This window comes from Leptinotarsa decemlineata, unplaced genomic scaffold (assembly GCF_025532065.1).
Source record: "Leptinotarsa decemlineata unplaced genomic scaffold, Ldec_3_MD MMD2_P_RNA_scaffold_5, whole genome shotgun sequence".
NCBI classification, from domain to species: domain Eukaryota; kingdom Metazoa; phylum Arthropoda; class Insecta; order Coleoptera; family Chrysomelidae; genus Leptinotarsa; species Leptinotarsa decemlineata.
The window spans coordinates 4,289,883-4,304,239 of NW_027412532.1; the positions used below are offsets into that span (position 1 = coordinate 4,289,883).

A 14,357-nucleotide genomic window follows, 5' to 3' on the forward strand; every position below is an offset into this window, starting at 1 on the left:
CGAGTGAAACAAAGTAGGTGATAAGAAGCCAGTTTTCGAATATTTTCATGATGTTCTAGAGCAGGGGTCTCCAAACTACGGCCCGCGGGCGAAATCCGGCCCGTCAGTGTCATCAATCCGACCCGCGACAGCCAATGATTTACTGTCATCAATCTGGCTCGCGACAGCTAATGATTACCTAATTGTTGTTACTATTGTTGTGATAAGTTGAAGAAGAAAACACTTAATGATAATTACTCGGTTTTATTTACTTGCAAGGTAAAACTTAACGACAGAAATGATGACAGAGAAAATTTAACTCAAGTATCTAAGTTTAAGCATATTAATAGCTACCATATAATTGAAATGAATCACAGTAAAACAAAAACACTATTGAGATATATGTAATTGTGATTTTTCACCAACAATACTTTGTAGTTGTGTGTCAATTTTACTTGTACCAATTATCAAAAGAGATTTAAGATGCTCATCGGTTAATTGAGATCTGTAAACATTCTTTGTGTACTTCATCTTGGAAAACGTTTTCTCACACAAGTAAGCAGTACCAAGAACAGAAAACAACCCACGAGCAAATTTTGGCAAATTATCAAATTGTTCCAGTGAAAAACTCCTATAAAATTCCAACGAAGATGAATTTTGATATTTGTTCTTAAGCATATCACTGCACCGTAAATTAACAATTTCCATTTGGACTTCCGGAGCCAGGGTTTCAATGTCAGAATCAAAAGGATTTTGAAAAAGCTCAATTTCATTCACAATGACATCAAAATCTGAAAAATGAGTTCAAAATTCATCTTCAAACCTCCCAAAGTTTCGATTGCAAAATTGACGGGAAATTCAGTCTCTGTAGTGTGGCTGAATATTTCACATGTTTCAAAATGTGTGAAACATTTTTTACGTAATTGCGATTGAAATAGTATTTTTTTCTGCCTGAAGGATTTGATATTGATGTATAAATCAGGAAGAAACTGATTTTCTCCTTGCAATCTCAAATTCACTTCGTTCATATGATTTGTCAAATCGACATAGAAGGCTAACTTCCACATCCATTCACTATTTTCTAAATAGGAAAAAGGGCGCTGCTTCTCATTTAAAAAAATTTCGATCTCTGCTCGAAGTTCAAAAAAGCGCTTAAGGACTTTTTCGCAACTAAGCCAGCGTACGGCAGTATGATATGGTAAATCATTTTCTTCAATCTGTTGAATGAACTCGGGGAATTGTCGGTGATTCAGTCCACTGGATCTGATGAAGTTAACAACTGATATGACTGGTTTTAGAACTTCAGACATATCCCAACATTCTCCGCACAAGGACTGTTGATGAATGATACAATGTAAGACTAATGGTTTTGAACCACCATCATTTTCTACAGCCTTTGACACAAGTGCAACCACTCCTTTATTTTTACCATACATATTTTTGCCTCAATCAGTTGTTATAGATTTCAAATTTCTCCATCGAAGGTTCTTTTTATTAATGGCATTTTCAACTCCCTTGAAAATATCTGCTCCAGTTGTCGTGCCGTGAACACTATCAATATCAAGAAGTTCTTCATACACTTCATAGCTTTTATCTACTCCGCGAATAAAAATCAACACCTGAGCAGTATCTGACACATCCATCCAGTGCTAGAGAAAACCACTTATGATGTCCATTTTTGTCAGACAGTTGAGATGATATATTTTCTGCGATGTATTGCACCCACAGAGTCACGGTGTTTGCTGACAAACTGACACTTTTAAATAAATTCACCTTTTCGGGGCATATTTCTTCGGCTACTGCAATCAAGCATTCTTTTATCATTTCTCCATTGGTGAATGGTTTGCCACGTTTTCCGATTTCAAGAGCCACACGAAAGCTGTCGCGAGTTGCAGACTCTTGTTCAGTATTCGCTTTGGTAAACAAAGATTGCTGCGATTTGAGTCCGCGTTTCAAAGCTTCAAATTTTTTCTTTCGCAAACTACCTGTATACTTGGAGTAACTTTGAAGATGTTTCGATTCATAGTGTCGTTTATTGTTATAGTCTTTGAGAACAGCTATGGTTTCATTACAGATTAAACATAGCGCCTTATTACTGGAATCAATATCAAAATACTGAAAGTTCCATTTTTCTTGGAACGTTTTGCATTCACTGTCGATTTTTCGCTTTTTTTCCATACTAACAAATCTCACATAAAAATAATAAGTCAAATCAAAATACTTTTATTGACGGGTGTTACTTTATTTCACAATAGACAGTTTCGCTTCCTTCGCCTTTCCTACGCAGACTAACTCGCAGTTGCGCCGCTAGACTTTTTATATGCAATTATTACTGCCATCTCGAGGTGATCGGAATATACTAGCTAGAACCAGAACTTTCTCGAACCAACGCGGTAATTCCAAATATTCAATTACGCCTAATGCCACCTAGAGGGTAGCTGAAAAAGATAGTACATAGTACCACTACTCGCCACCAGATGTCGTTAAGTTTCACAACACACAATACTAATTGAAATGCATAAAAAGGGTAAGTTTGCTTAGGTCACGCACTTTGCGACTATCCTAGTCTACAAATATAGTTAAGGGCAGAAATTGGCTCTTGGAACAAACTGAAGCCCGAAGGCTTCAAATTTTGGAGACTCCTGTTGTAGAGGACTTCATACATAGTTCATACATACATACCGAACCTCGTTATTTATCCTAAAGTCCAGTTCACGTAAAATTTGCAGTAATGACTAATCAAAATCAGAAAATTTAAATAGAAGTAACTGTTGAACTTAGTAGTATATTCGAACTTAGTAGTATCATTTGATTTTTTTTTGAAAAAAGACAGTGAGGACATGTAGTGGAACTCAGTTGGTACAGTGTCTAATGTTCAGATGGACTCTTGTATTTGTCGTCGGCCATTAAAAGATGTTAATGTCTACCTACTCTGAGTAGTTCACACAAATTGTTTTAAAACGATTTTCCATGACAAATTATTTATTCATTCGTTCAACAAGGTCATGAGAATTTAATAAAAAACTTCATTATTGTAGCTTCCCTGTCAGATGTTAACGAAGTTATTATAAGTATCTATGCAATACGCATCTGTGCAATCTTTGGAGAACACCAGCGAATTCGAGAGATATCCATCCATGGCCACTTGCAGGAAACGTTTTTTCAGAAAGCCGGAGAGCCATACACAAAAATGATTTGATAAGCCATAGCATCGAAGTATGGCCAGCCTCAGAAATATCAAGCTCAACAGCTTTTGACTCTCCATGTTTCTCGATTGCGTTATTCCAAATATGGGTGACATGCGATAAAAGGTCGCTTGATGATCTTTTTTTTTTCCTAAAGCCATATTGATGACCGCTCAAGATGTTGAAGCCTTCCAAATGTTTAAAGATATGGTGTTGTATGACTTCTTCCATGAATTTTGATATCACTGATAGCAAAGCGACTGGTCTATAGTTATTCTCGTCCATTTGGACACGACTATTTGAAATGTCTCAGAGACAAAGGGGAGTCGTGTATCCTCTTATAGCTTTTTCAACTTGCCCTATCATTAATAGGGACGATGCAGATTATTCAGCCATTTTGTTCAAATGTTGCTTGCTCAGTTACGATTTTCAGGTTAACCATTGCTGAAGGCAAATGGAGGTTTGGAAAAACTGCATTACTAATGAATCGATTTGAATGTGACGAAATTTGTGAAACTTGTGCACTGTATTTAAACTAATGTGAAGTAACTACAAACTTGAGAAATAGCCTAAGATTTTGATACTGCCAATCCAATGATATATAAATGGATAAATACTATGATATACTTTTATTCACCTAGTTTGTTTGATATTAATACTGTTGACAAACAAATTTCAGAACAGATCACTCAGACTTTGGATATATCATACAGAGGAGGGAGATTATCCACAACAAATTCAACAACTTAAGTTGTTAGCGAATTTCTCCACGAATTTTCGAATCTGTTGAAACTTTCAAGTTTCGTTATATTCATTTATTCGTATTTCGAATATTTTCTGTTTTATCGTTCCATGTTTCCTTTTATGTGAATGATAGTATGAGTTATAATTAATGAAGAGGCTTGTGATAGTCTCCTATTCGAAGTATACAGTTCGTAGAATTTTCAATGAAATTAACTTCAGTGGTCGAGGATATTCAATGAAATAGTATGTTGATGTATAAGTGGATATTGAGATATTTGAAAGAAGTGCGATTTTTCGAGTGTTTCACAGTCATCCACGATTATTTTTCACTTCTTTATTATTACGCCTTGAAATCATCATGGAAAAAGAATTTATAATTCATATCTCTCGTCAAAAAATGAGAGAAACAAAAATTACTTTGCAATCCGTCATAAAATTATTGGTTGTCACTACCAAGTTTTTATTTGATAATTGTTCCAAAATGAGTTCAAACATTGATTACTCAAGACTGAAGTATTAACATTTCAAATAATACCAACTGTACTTTCCAGTTTCATTGAAAAAATAGTCAATAGGGCACCGATGAAAAAAAAAATGAAAAGGAAATATAAATTATAAAAATATGAAAAATATGAATTGAAGTTATGGCCATGAAGAATATGCGCATAGTATCACACCTCCCCCTTATTTGGGAACTCTTACTCACCGATCTTATACGTGACTGCTCCGCAAATACAGAAAACATAAAACATCAGTTAATTCAAACACAATGATAGTAATACGGACAGAGGATGCACAAATATCAAATATACATATGAAATTTCTTTGTGAAAATATATATATATATATATATATATATATATATATATATATATATATATATATATATATATATATATATATATATATATATATTTATTTTTTTTCAATAAAATTTTTTTTATTATATATTTCTTTACTGAATGAAATAAATATCATTCATGAATATTGTCTTGAAGAAATTGTTCTTTCGAAAAAGACTAAGTTTTGATTCCTTCCTATAACAAAAAATAATTGTGTATTTTTATGTAAGCGAGCAATTGAAGAGACAGTAATGGACTCAAAGCCTTACTGAAAGTATAGTATTCAATAATTCGAAAGAAAATAATGTTGATTTGGTATTTCAACAAAGTTAGAAGGGATACATCAGTGAATATCCAAATGAGATGTACGAGAACATGAAATTATTCCCTAATGGGCTGAATTTTTGTACATTTCTTCACCAAGCAATTATCTCTTTTAACAGAAACTTGACAATGGCATTGAAGAAACCACCAACTTGTTCCCACCATCCCTGTCAATCTAGTGACTGGGGATTTGAATGGTGTTGGTATGTCAGTCGAAAATTTCTAGCGGAAATATTCATAGAAAAGATATGACTTTTCCACCTGAAGAGATCCATTTCATCTTCAGGTTTTTTTTGTATGAATATGTTTTAACATTTAAAAAATGTCACAATGATTTCGAAATTGAATTCAACTACCAACTTTATGTTCATACTTTTGTCTAGAGTTGCTCGAGAGTTGAACGCAAATGATATTAATCAAGTAAAAATGATTTTGCCTGAACGTTTTCATATTGAACGTTAAACAAGATAACGTTGAAATCAAAATACTTACTTTCTCTTTGTTCTGTTTCGCTTGGATACGTCTTCAAGTTGAGATCATTACTGCTGCCAGCTAAAAAAAAAATCGTTTCATTTTACAAATATTGATACTGGTGATGGTTGGCAACTGATTTTTTTTATATTTCATTACATAACTGCTGAAAAACCGAATTGTATTAGTCGATTTTTTGTCAGTTTGTTCTTCATTATGGGCAGTTTTATTCATGTTTCTCACATTTATATATGATTATTTCTCAATAATTTGGATTATTTTTAATATTATTCTCATTCCACTCCTGATGAGAAAATTTTCCCATTCATATAGAATATGTAGATGATGATATTAGTTTTAATTCGAACTTGATAAATTTTGAAGTAATTTATCACAGATAACTCTTTATGAGAGTTTTTCCCCAATACTCGGGAATTTTGGTCAGTATGCTTCGAAAAAGCATTAAACAAGAGAATTACATCTTTCACTATGGAATTCGATCTGATAAGTACCCGCCAATACGGTTACCAACAAAATAAATCAACCCAAGATGAATTTAACCTCAAAGATATTGAAGAGTCTAGATAATGGGAAAAAATCTGCTTGTGTATTTTTCGATCTTGCCAAAGCATTTGATACGGTCCCCCACTCACAACTATTAGACATTTTAGATGATTTGGGTTTCCGTGGAGTAGCCAGAACTGATGGAAAATTATCTGAGTGACAGGTATCACTCAATGACAGTCTGAGTACAGAGTGCACTGTTGATTATGGCGTACCGCAAGGTACTGTGCTAGGCCCAGTGCTCTAGTACTCTACATAAATGATCTTTTCAGTATTAACCTGTCTGGGGAAGTCATCAGTTTCGCAGATGATACAGCCATAGTATTCGAATCTGAAAACTGGGATAATATGAAAACCAATATGCAGAATGATTTGAAGCTTATCAAAAACTGGTTCGATTATGAGTTATTAACGATCAATTTTGAAAAAAACATTTTATATACCTTTCTCATGTTATGAAAATACCACTTCTCCATTCAGTAACCTCAAAATCAGCGATAATTTAAAAATAAACCAGACTGAATCTATAAAATATTTAGGAGTAACCATAGATAAGCATCTAAGATGGAACATAGATATATTGAGACATTGCAATACTCTGAGAAGTATCTTATACAGATTCAAGTACATCACCAAATTTTTTGAAGAAAAACATCTCAGAATGATTTATCACGCATTGGTTGAATCCAGGTTGACATATGGGATAATAGGGTGAGGAAGTGCACTCAGAAAACATTTCTGAAAATATCAGTAAACAAACCCTCTCGATATTCATCTGATTTGTTATACTCCGAATCTAAAATCCTTGACATCCGCCAGCATACTTTCTTTGTTGTATCTTGCTCTGAATTCAAACAAAAATCTAATCTCAAAACACTAGAACATTGCTACGAAACAAGAAAAAAGTCCAATTATTTCAGAACACCGCTAGCTTCAAAATCTATAGGACAGCGATGCTTTTCGTAATTGGTGCCAAAATTTTTCAATTTTATTCCTGTCGAAATGAAAGAAACTCGTTCTTTTAGAGGATTCAAGAAGAAACTGAAAAAATTTTTGATTGATTCAAACAGACTCACTATTCATGAACTTGTGGAGGCTTGTTTTACTGTATAGGAAGTGTTATCATACGTTTATTATTGCCCTTATTTGTTATATATGTATATATATATATATATATATATATATATATATATATATATATATATATATATATATAGAAACAAAGTTGACGGGTGATTATTAAAAGAATGTAACTTACAACAAAATTTATTAAACGGTCGAAAATACTGAGTGCGCATATAAGCAAAACTAAAAAAAAATATGGCTCTTCTTTGGCACCCCGAAAAAAAATCATAATACAAAAAAAATTGGAATCAGTACAAAGTATGGCCTCCACGCTGGTTTATTACGGCTCTACATCTATCGTGCATCGACAAAATGAGATTGTCAATGCCTTGTTGAGGTACATTTGCCCATTCAGCGATTAAAAGCTCTCTCAATTGAAACGTTGTGTTGAATGTTTCCCATATGCGGAGTAATTCTTCGTTGAAGCATGTCCCACACATGCTCGATGGGATTCAGGTCCGGTGATTGTCCTGGCTATTGCAATACATCAACTCCTTCGTTGGTGAGCCAGTCAGTCACTAAACGCGCGACATGTGGACGAGCATTATCGTGCATTAGGTGGAAGTTTTCACCAACAGCACAAGCAAACGGACGGACGATAGTTAGAAGAATGGTGTCGAGGTACTGTCGAGCTGTGAGGAAGCGATTTGGAAAAACGAGATCGGTTCTGCCGCCGATAATGATTCCGCCCCATAGCATTACTGTACCACCTCTGTATGTGTGGACTTCCTGGACGTGTCTCAAACGTTCATTATTTCCAGGTCGTCTCCACAGTCTTACTCGACGAGAATCTGGATGAAATCCAAATCTGGATTCGTCTGTAAACGTAGTTTTTATTGAATTTGATATTTTTTTTTGGTATTAATGAATTATTTTATTCTTTCATTAGTGATAGGTATTGTTCAATTTTTAATGATATATGTATGTCATTTAATTATTTTTTGTATATAATCAATACATCATTCGAATACAATGTGAAAATATAAAAACATGCCACTATTAATTTTATATTGTAACTTTAGGTGTAGTATTGAACAATCTTGCAAGGATAATCAAACTTTCTTTTTCATATCCATAATATCTGGAATTATTTGAGAAATTGTGGATTTTGATCAATTGCATTACAATTTTGCCATATTCGATATAAGTAGAGAAGCTAGGAGAGTTCTAGTAACAATTTCCACGCTTTTTCTTATGAAGGCTCATTCAGGTCATTTACGATCCGTTCAAGGTCGTTCAAGCGTGGAGCTGTGTGCGATCGCGCGCAGGGACTATATGACGTGAGATCATCAAGTCGAGCCAAAGAGTGGATCATATGGAATTGAATTTAGGGTGAGATCATAAAGTTATGAGATAACAGCATGCATAAAGGGCACTGAGCCATATCTTCGCTAATAATAGTCGCATCGTCACGTGCAGCATATCAATTGAAACGGAAAGGGATGATGAATTTATTGACGTAGAAAAATCTTAAGATGGCAGCATGCCAAACGGGCACAACGTTGATCGAAGGTTTATAAATATCGAAAATCAATATAGAAACAATTTTTATATCGACTATTTCTATGACATTTTTTTAAATACATAGTTTACGAATTGATCAATAAAAACACTTAATTTCAAGTGTCTCAGCTAACACATAAGCTGTAGATATCGTAGAACCGTTTTCCTTGAAAAATTGCACAGAAAACTCCATTGATGATTTTCCGTATTTACGATAGTTCAGGAAATGTTGGTTAGCAAGTGGAAAAGTCCCAATATCTGTTCAAAGTATTATTCTAACGTGTATAGTTCAGTTGGCTACAATTTGGATGGAAAGTTCTGAAACTCTAGAAACCTAGCAACGGATTTGAAATGTTTTCAATTTGGAGTGTGTTCGTAGTATTCACATATTACTTCGGAAGTCTTCAACTTCCCAGTAGTGCCTGTAATCTCATTACTTGTCACTAAACAACATGTGGCATGTAGTATGCTCTGAGTGTAATTTTTCTTTCTATCGAGAATACTCACGACAATTTGTTTCATCCGATAAATCGTTGCAGTCTACACTTCCATCACACAATTGATCATAACGAATACACTGCATCAGCGAGCGGCATGGTTGGTAGCCCTGAGGACAACTGAGTCTTGGTCTTGGAGGTTCTGGTGGAATAGTTGGAGGTTCAGTTGGACAATTATATTCATCGGAACCATCGTTACAATCATTCCTTCTGTCACAACGCAAATTTTCGTCTATACATCTGTTATCATCTAAACATTGGAATTCATTGCTTGTGCAAGCTACAAAATAAAGAGAAAAGAAAAACGTAACAAAAACTACTGAAATAAAATAAATAAATGAATACGAAATATATGCACGAAATATATGCATTAAACTGATACATGCTCACAAATGGAAACATAACGGGTTGTGTGATGAACTCAAAGGAAATGAAAAATGTGATATATACAAGGAAAATAAAAAGAAAATACTGTTTTTGAGAATCATAAGATATTTTATTGATTTTCCTACTTTTAGCCCCTCCAAACAATGAAACTGTAGAAGTCTCATTTATTTTATTTCCACTTCTGTTATAATATTGTTCAAAACATTGGTCGAATGCATTTTAGTCTTTGCAAATACTATTTTTTCAAGTCAGAACAGATTCGAAAAGATTTTATATAGGTATCATTAATTATAGAAAGTTGAAGTCGACAACTTAGCAATATTCACGATTACAGAGAAAATTCACTCTCTTACACTTTGATTGAAATGAGTAAATTTTTGGATATCTCTCATAACTTGCCCCGTTAGTATTTTAACCAGCCTTTAGTGAGCACAGTAACTCATTGACGAATCTGAATTACAATTACAGTAATGTGAAGTTCAAAGATAATCATTATCTACAACTATTTATGAATAAAACCTGAAAGAAACCTGACTGTTGGAAAATATCGACTTATCCTATAAGTTTTAGAGAATTCAAACAATTCAACTTTTTGTAAACATTCTCAATCACAGATGCTTTGCTTACTCAAAACCACCCAACTAACATTGTGTTAAGGGTGATTTTTGATCAGCATTGTGTCAACCCTGACTATTTTGGAGAAAATATACCATGAAATGTTACAGTGATCTAAAACCCAAACGAATTCAAAAATGTTAATTTTTTTCTGGAAAAACTGAACCATGCAAAAAAAGAATAAAAAATCTAAATGTATAGACAAAATTTACAGTTTTTCTATTTTACATACCGAATATCGGAAAACAACTTTTACTCTATTCTCAACTAGTTGTCTATATACCCAAAAACCTACATACAATGATAATATAATAAACCTTTCTACAAGTATACTAGGTAATTTTAAAAATTAAGAAGCTGCTAAATTGTATTTTCCCCATCTTCATTATTTGATTTCGATGAAATATTCTCAACTTTGCTACTGATACATTTACAAATTAGAAACTCCTTATCAAATCTACCTTTGTGTGTGTGAGAGAATGTGACTTCGCATGGAAATAACGATTATGAAAAAGAAGATTTCATCAAATGAGTTTCTGGTGTGATAATTTCAAATAATAATCTATATATCTATTTATCAGATATTGTTTTCCAATTGGATGTGTGGAGAATAGTTCTCATTTGACCCAATTTCCTTCTCAAATCGCTTTCAATGAATCCAAATGCAGTACATTCTGATCTCAGACACTTCAGTGGGCTCCAAAAGGAAAACAGGACATAGCGAACTCTCGAAATGAATTTGGAGAAATCTCAGCCGTACTAACACCAGACCTACCGAATATCTGAGCTTCTCCAATTAAATCTTCAATTAAATCATCTGAATATGATCAGTGTTCATAATATCATTTTGAAATGTTTTTATTTAACACGAAATGGACAACAATGAATGACGACACTATTAACAGCGGAGTTTACCTAATCGTGACGTCATGCGCTGTGATTGGTGTTTCAGTCAAAATGGCCGATTGCAGTATTTTTTTCAATTTGAATTTCCTCTCAAACTATTAAATCGACGATTTTGAGCGATACTCAAGTGAGAAATGTGTTTGATATTCAGTAGAAAACCCTACGGACAAGTTCATTAAGTTCGAGGTCTGATGTTTTTCGTACAAAATTATTCACAATTTGCTATCGCAGTGAGTTTTGGAACCCACCTACAGTTCTACCCTAAACCCTAATAATATACACATAGAAAACACCTAAATTTCCAGCCAAACACACTTAGGGGAGAAATCTCTAACCGAAGCAATTCTGCTCGTCGGAAAAATCCTTGCAGTCATAGAAATTGTCGCATCTCAGGGAGGCTATTATACAGGCCCCATCGAAACACTGAAACCATTCAGGCTCGGTGCAAGTCCCTGACCAAATGGCCGGAACACAACATTTTGAACAAGTATTAATTTTTTATTGTACAAGGAGGGTATGTTATTGGGTATCCCCATCACTTTCGCATGTTTCCTTTTTTTGATGGATCATTCAAAAGTATAGAAAAATCAAACATCCTGTATACTTTTTGCGTTTGATGTATTGGCAATAGAAAAATTTTGGAATAATGATTTGAATTTGGAAAAATAAACTAGCACAACCACCACAACATCCGACAGCTTTGTTTCGGCCTGCCACAGGTTTTGTTAGAACCAACCTCCTTGTTGAACAAGTCTGACTAGAAGTGAGCATGAAAATTTTCCCTCGAGAAAACATCACACTGACTCTGACTCGTGCTACAGGGACAGCTGAGTCCAGAACAGCATACGTAATCCAGCTCAGCATCATTGGTGAAACTTACAGCAGGTCGTAACAATGCAATGCAAAGAAATTTGTCCATAGAGAAAGACAGAAGACAAGGGTTCATTGTCAATCATTCACTACAGAGACCAATGAACTATATTATGCAGATTTAGTTAATAGGGTATCTATGTATTATGTACTCGATAGATACTGTGATATCTTATAACAATCTCATCAATTACCAGAAACTTGCGATAGCTAATCAGACAGATTTGTCACATATATTTTTTTGACAATAAAATGAATAACCAAAAAGTATTCCTTTTCGAATTCTATATTTGAATTCATGGAGATGAGTTGAATACTCGACTCAGGTCAATGATTGTAGAGAGTATAATAGTCAGTCTATTCGAAAACAAATTTGATTCATGATGATTTCATAAAAACTTATAGAAGAAATTCCTAATTGCAAAAAACGTCCATACTTTTTCTGGTTAAACTTTTATTGCTATGGATCTTTCAAGAATTGACTATATGTTCCATCTAGAAGTAAAATTATGTTTGAATCGTTATAATGTTTTCATCGAAGACTGATTTATAGATATTATTTTAAGAATGAAGAAAAAACCTGAAAGAGTTAAGTTTGCGTTGAGAAATCTGATAACAATGAACTTACGACATTGTAACTCATCGGATCCATCTGGACAATCTCTGTTTCTGTCACACTGGCGGAAAGATTCAATGCAAGTTCCGTCATTGCACGTCCATTCATTCGAGGAGCATCTGCTGGGTTTGCTACAATTGTTCTCATCGGAATTGTCATCGCAATCGGAGTTTCCGTCACACTGCTGGGATTTAGGAATGCATGCAAAGCCGGATTCACACTCGAATTCATCCTCTGAACAAGAACCTGCAACACAGTTATTTGAATGAGCAATGTGACATCCTACTAACTGCGCCAAATCGGGTTTTTGGAGCTGACGCGTTTATCGTTATAGACAAATTTTTGTTGGTTCTATATAGATAGATATTTCACGTAAATCCGATTATTCGTCTTTTGAAAAAGCGCATTTAAAATTTAAAACATTGAATTTGCAGATAAATGATTTGCATTAGCTAGACAAGCGATTTTGGCATCAGTACTTTGAATCGAAAGCCGAAAAGCTTACTCACCACATCCAATTTCGTCCTTTCCATTTTCACAATCTTCAATACCATCACACCGATATGATGGTAATATGCATTGATTGTTTCCACAATCGAATTGGCCTCCCCCGCATGCTATATATGAATGATCAACAAAGAATAAGTATCAAATCAATAAACGATTTCAACATGGAGGCAATGGAAGCAAAATTAACAGGGCATAACGATCATTTTTTGGTGATGCTTTATGATTCTCAACACTTATGTCGATAATATTGTTGTCACAGTTCTGATATGCGGCAAAAATCTCGTACATGAAGGAGATATGAATGACCTCCTTGATATGGAGGATGCAAATGAATACCTACACCAGAAATTAGTAATTTCAGAGGTTCACACTTAGTGGGATTGTTGTTTGTAGGGTTCGGTTAGTCATCTTTGGAAATTGTAGTAACGATGAACACATTGATATTATCGGAACTGTGAGCTTGAATTCATTTTGATTTTCGCCTCCATTTCATCCATGATACATGATAACTCGATGAAGCTTCATCATTTTGGTGCAAGATGATGACAAATGAATCATTCCTTCCAATTAATATTTGAGGGAATCTTTGGGACGGTTCGGATCAGATGTTGTTAGAGGGTAAAAAAATTAAAACGTTAGGTCACTCATTATCAGACAAGATGAGAATCCTGCATGCAAAACTCATGGAGGAGTTCCCATATGAAAAATATCGATCAAGTAGTGCGTATTAACGACAAGAGATGGTGTTAGTACTTCGAATAACATCGCACATACTTATGTTTGTTCCAGGACATCCAATTTCGTCAGTTCTATCAAGACAGTCGTCGAAACCATCACAACGTCTTCTGCTGTCCAAACATATTCCATCGCCGCATCGAAATTGTTGATCAGGACATTTGGTAACTGAATAACATAATGCGAAAAATGAGGGATATGACGGTCAGTCAACTTTAACACAGGGAAAGGGAACGTTGTTATGTGAAGAAGAGATTATTTGATGTGAATGAATTGTTTTTCAATAGATTTGGGATTCATGTCTGAATATTTTGAACCCTGTCCCACCAAATTCCATGGGGATATGATTAGTATGTTTGGGGTAGCTATTCTGCACAAGAGTAGATATAGCCGTTGGCGGGTACAACAGTATGATAGTATAGGTATGAATCCTAGGTTATCATATCTGCAGATTTTATGTGAAATAACGGCTTTTAGCGTGATC

General features: G+C 34.3%; 1 protein-coding gene across 28 annotated transcripts in view; it reads right to left on the bottom strand.

The window, feature by feature from the left end:
* LOC111513366 (basement membrane-specific heparan sulfate proteoglycan core protein) overlaps positions 1-14,357 on the bottom strand; it is a 471,092-nt gene that overhangs the window by 68,299 nt on the left and 388,436 nt on the right. For 23 of the 28 annotated variants that reach the window (XM_074169282.1, XM_074169281.1, XM_074169280.1 and 20 more), the window contains 6 exons: positions 13,913-14,041; positions 13,138-13,245; positions 12,641-12,874; positions 9,245-9,514; positions 5,567-5,626; positions 4,615-4,629 (listed from right to left, as the gene is read on the bottom strand). In XM_074169282.1, coding sequence (XP_074025383.1) covers positions 4,615-4,629; positions 5,567-5,626; positions 9,245-9,514; positions 12,641-12,874; positions 13,138-13,245; positions 13,913-14,041 — 816 coding nt within the window. The remainder of the gene's footprint in view (positions 1-4,614; positions 4,630-5,566; positions 5,627-9,244; positions 9,515-12,640; positions 12,875-13,137; positions 13,246-13,912; positions 14,042-14,357) is intronic. The other 5 variants (XM_074169289.1, XM_074169301.1, XM_074169291.1 and 2 more) reach the window with 3 other exon arrangements.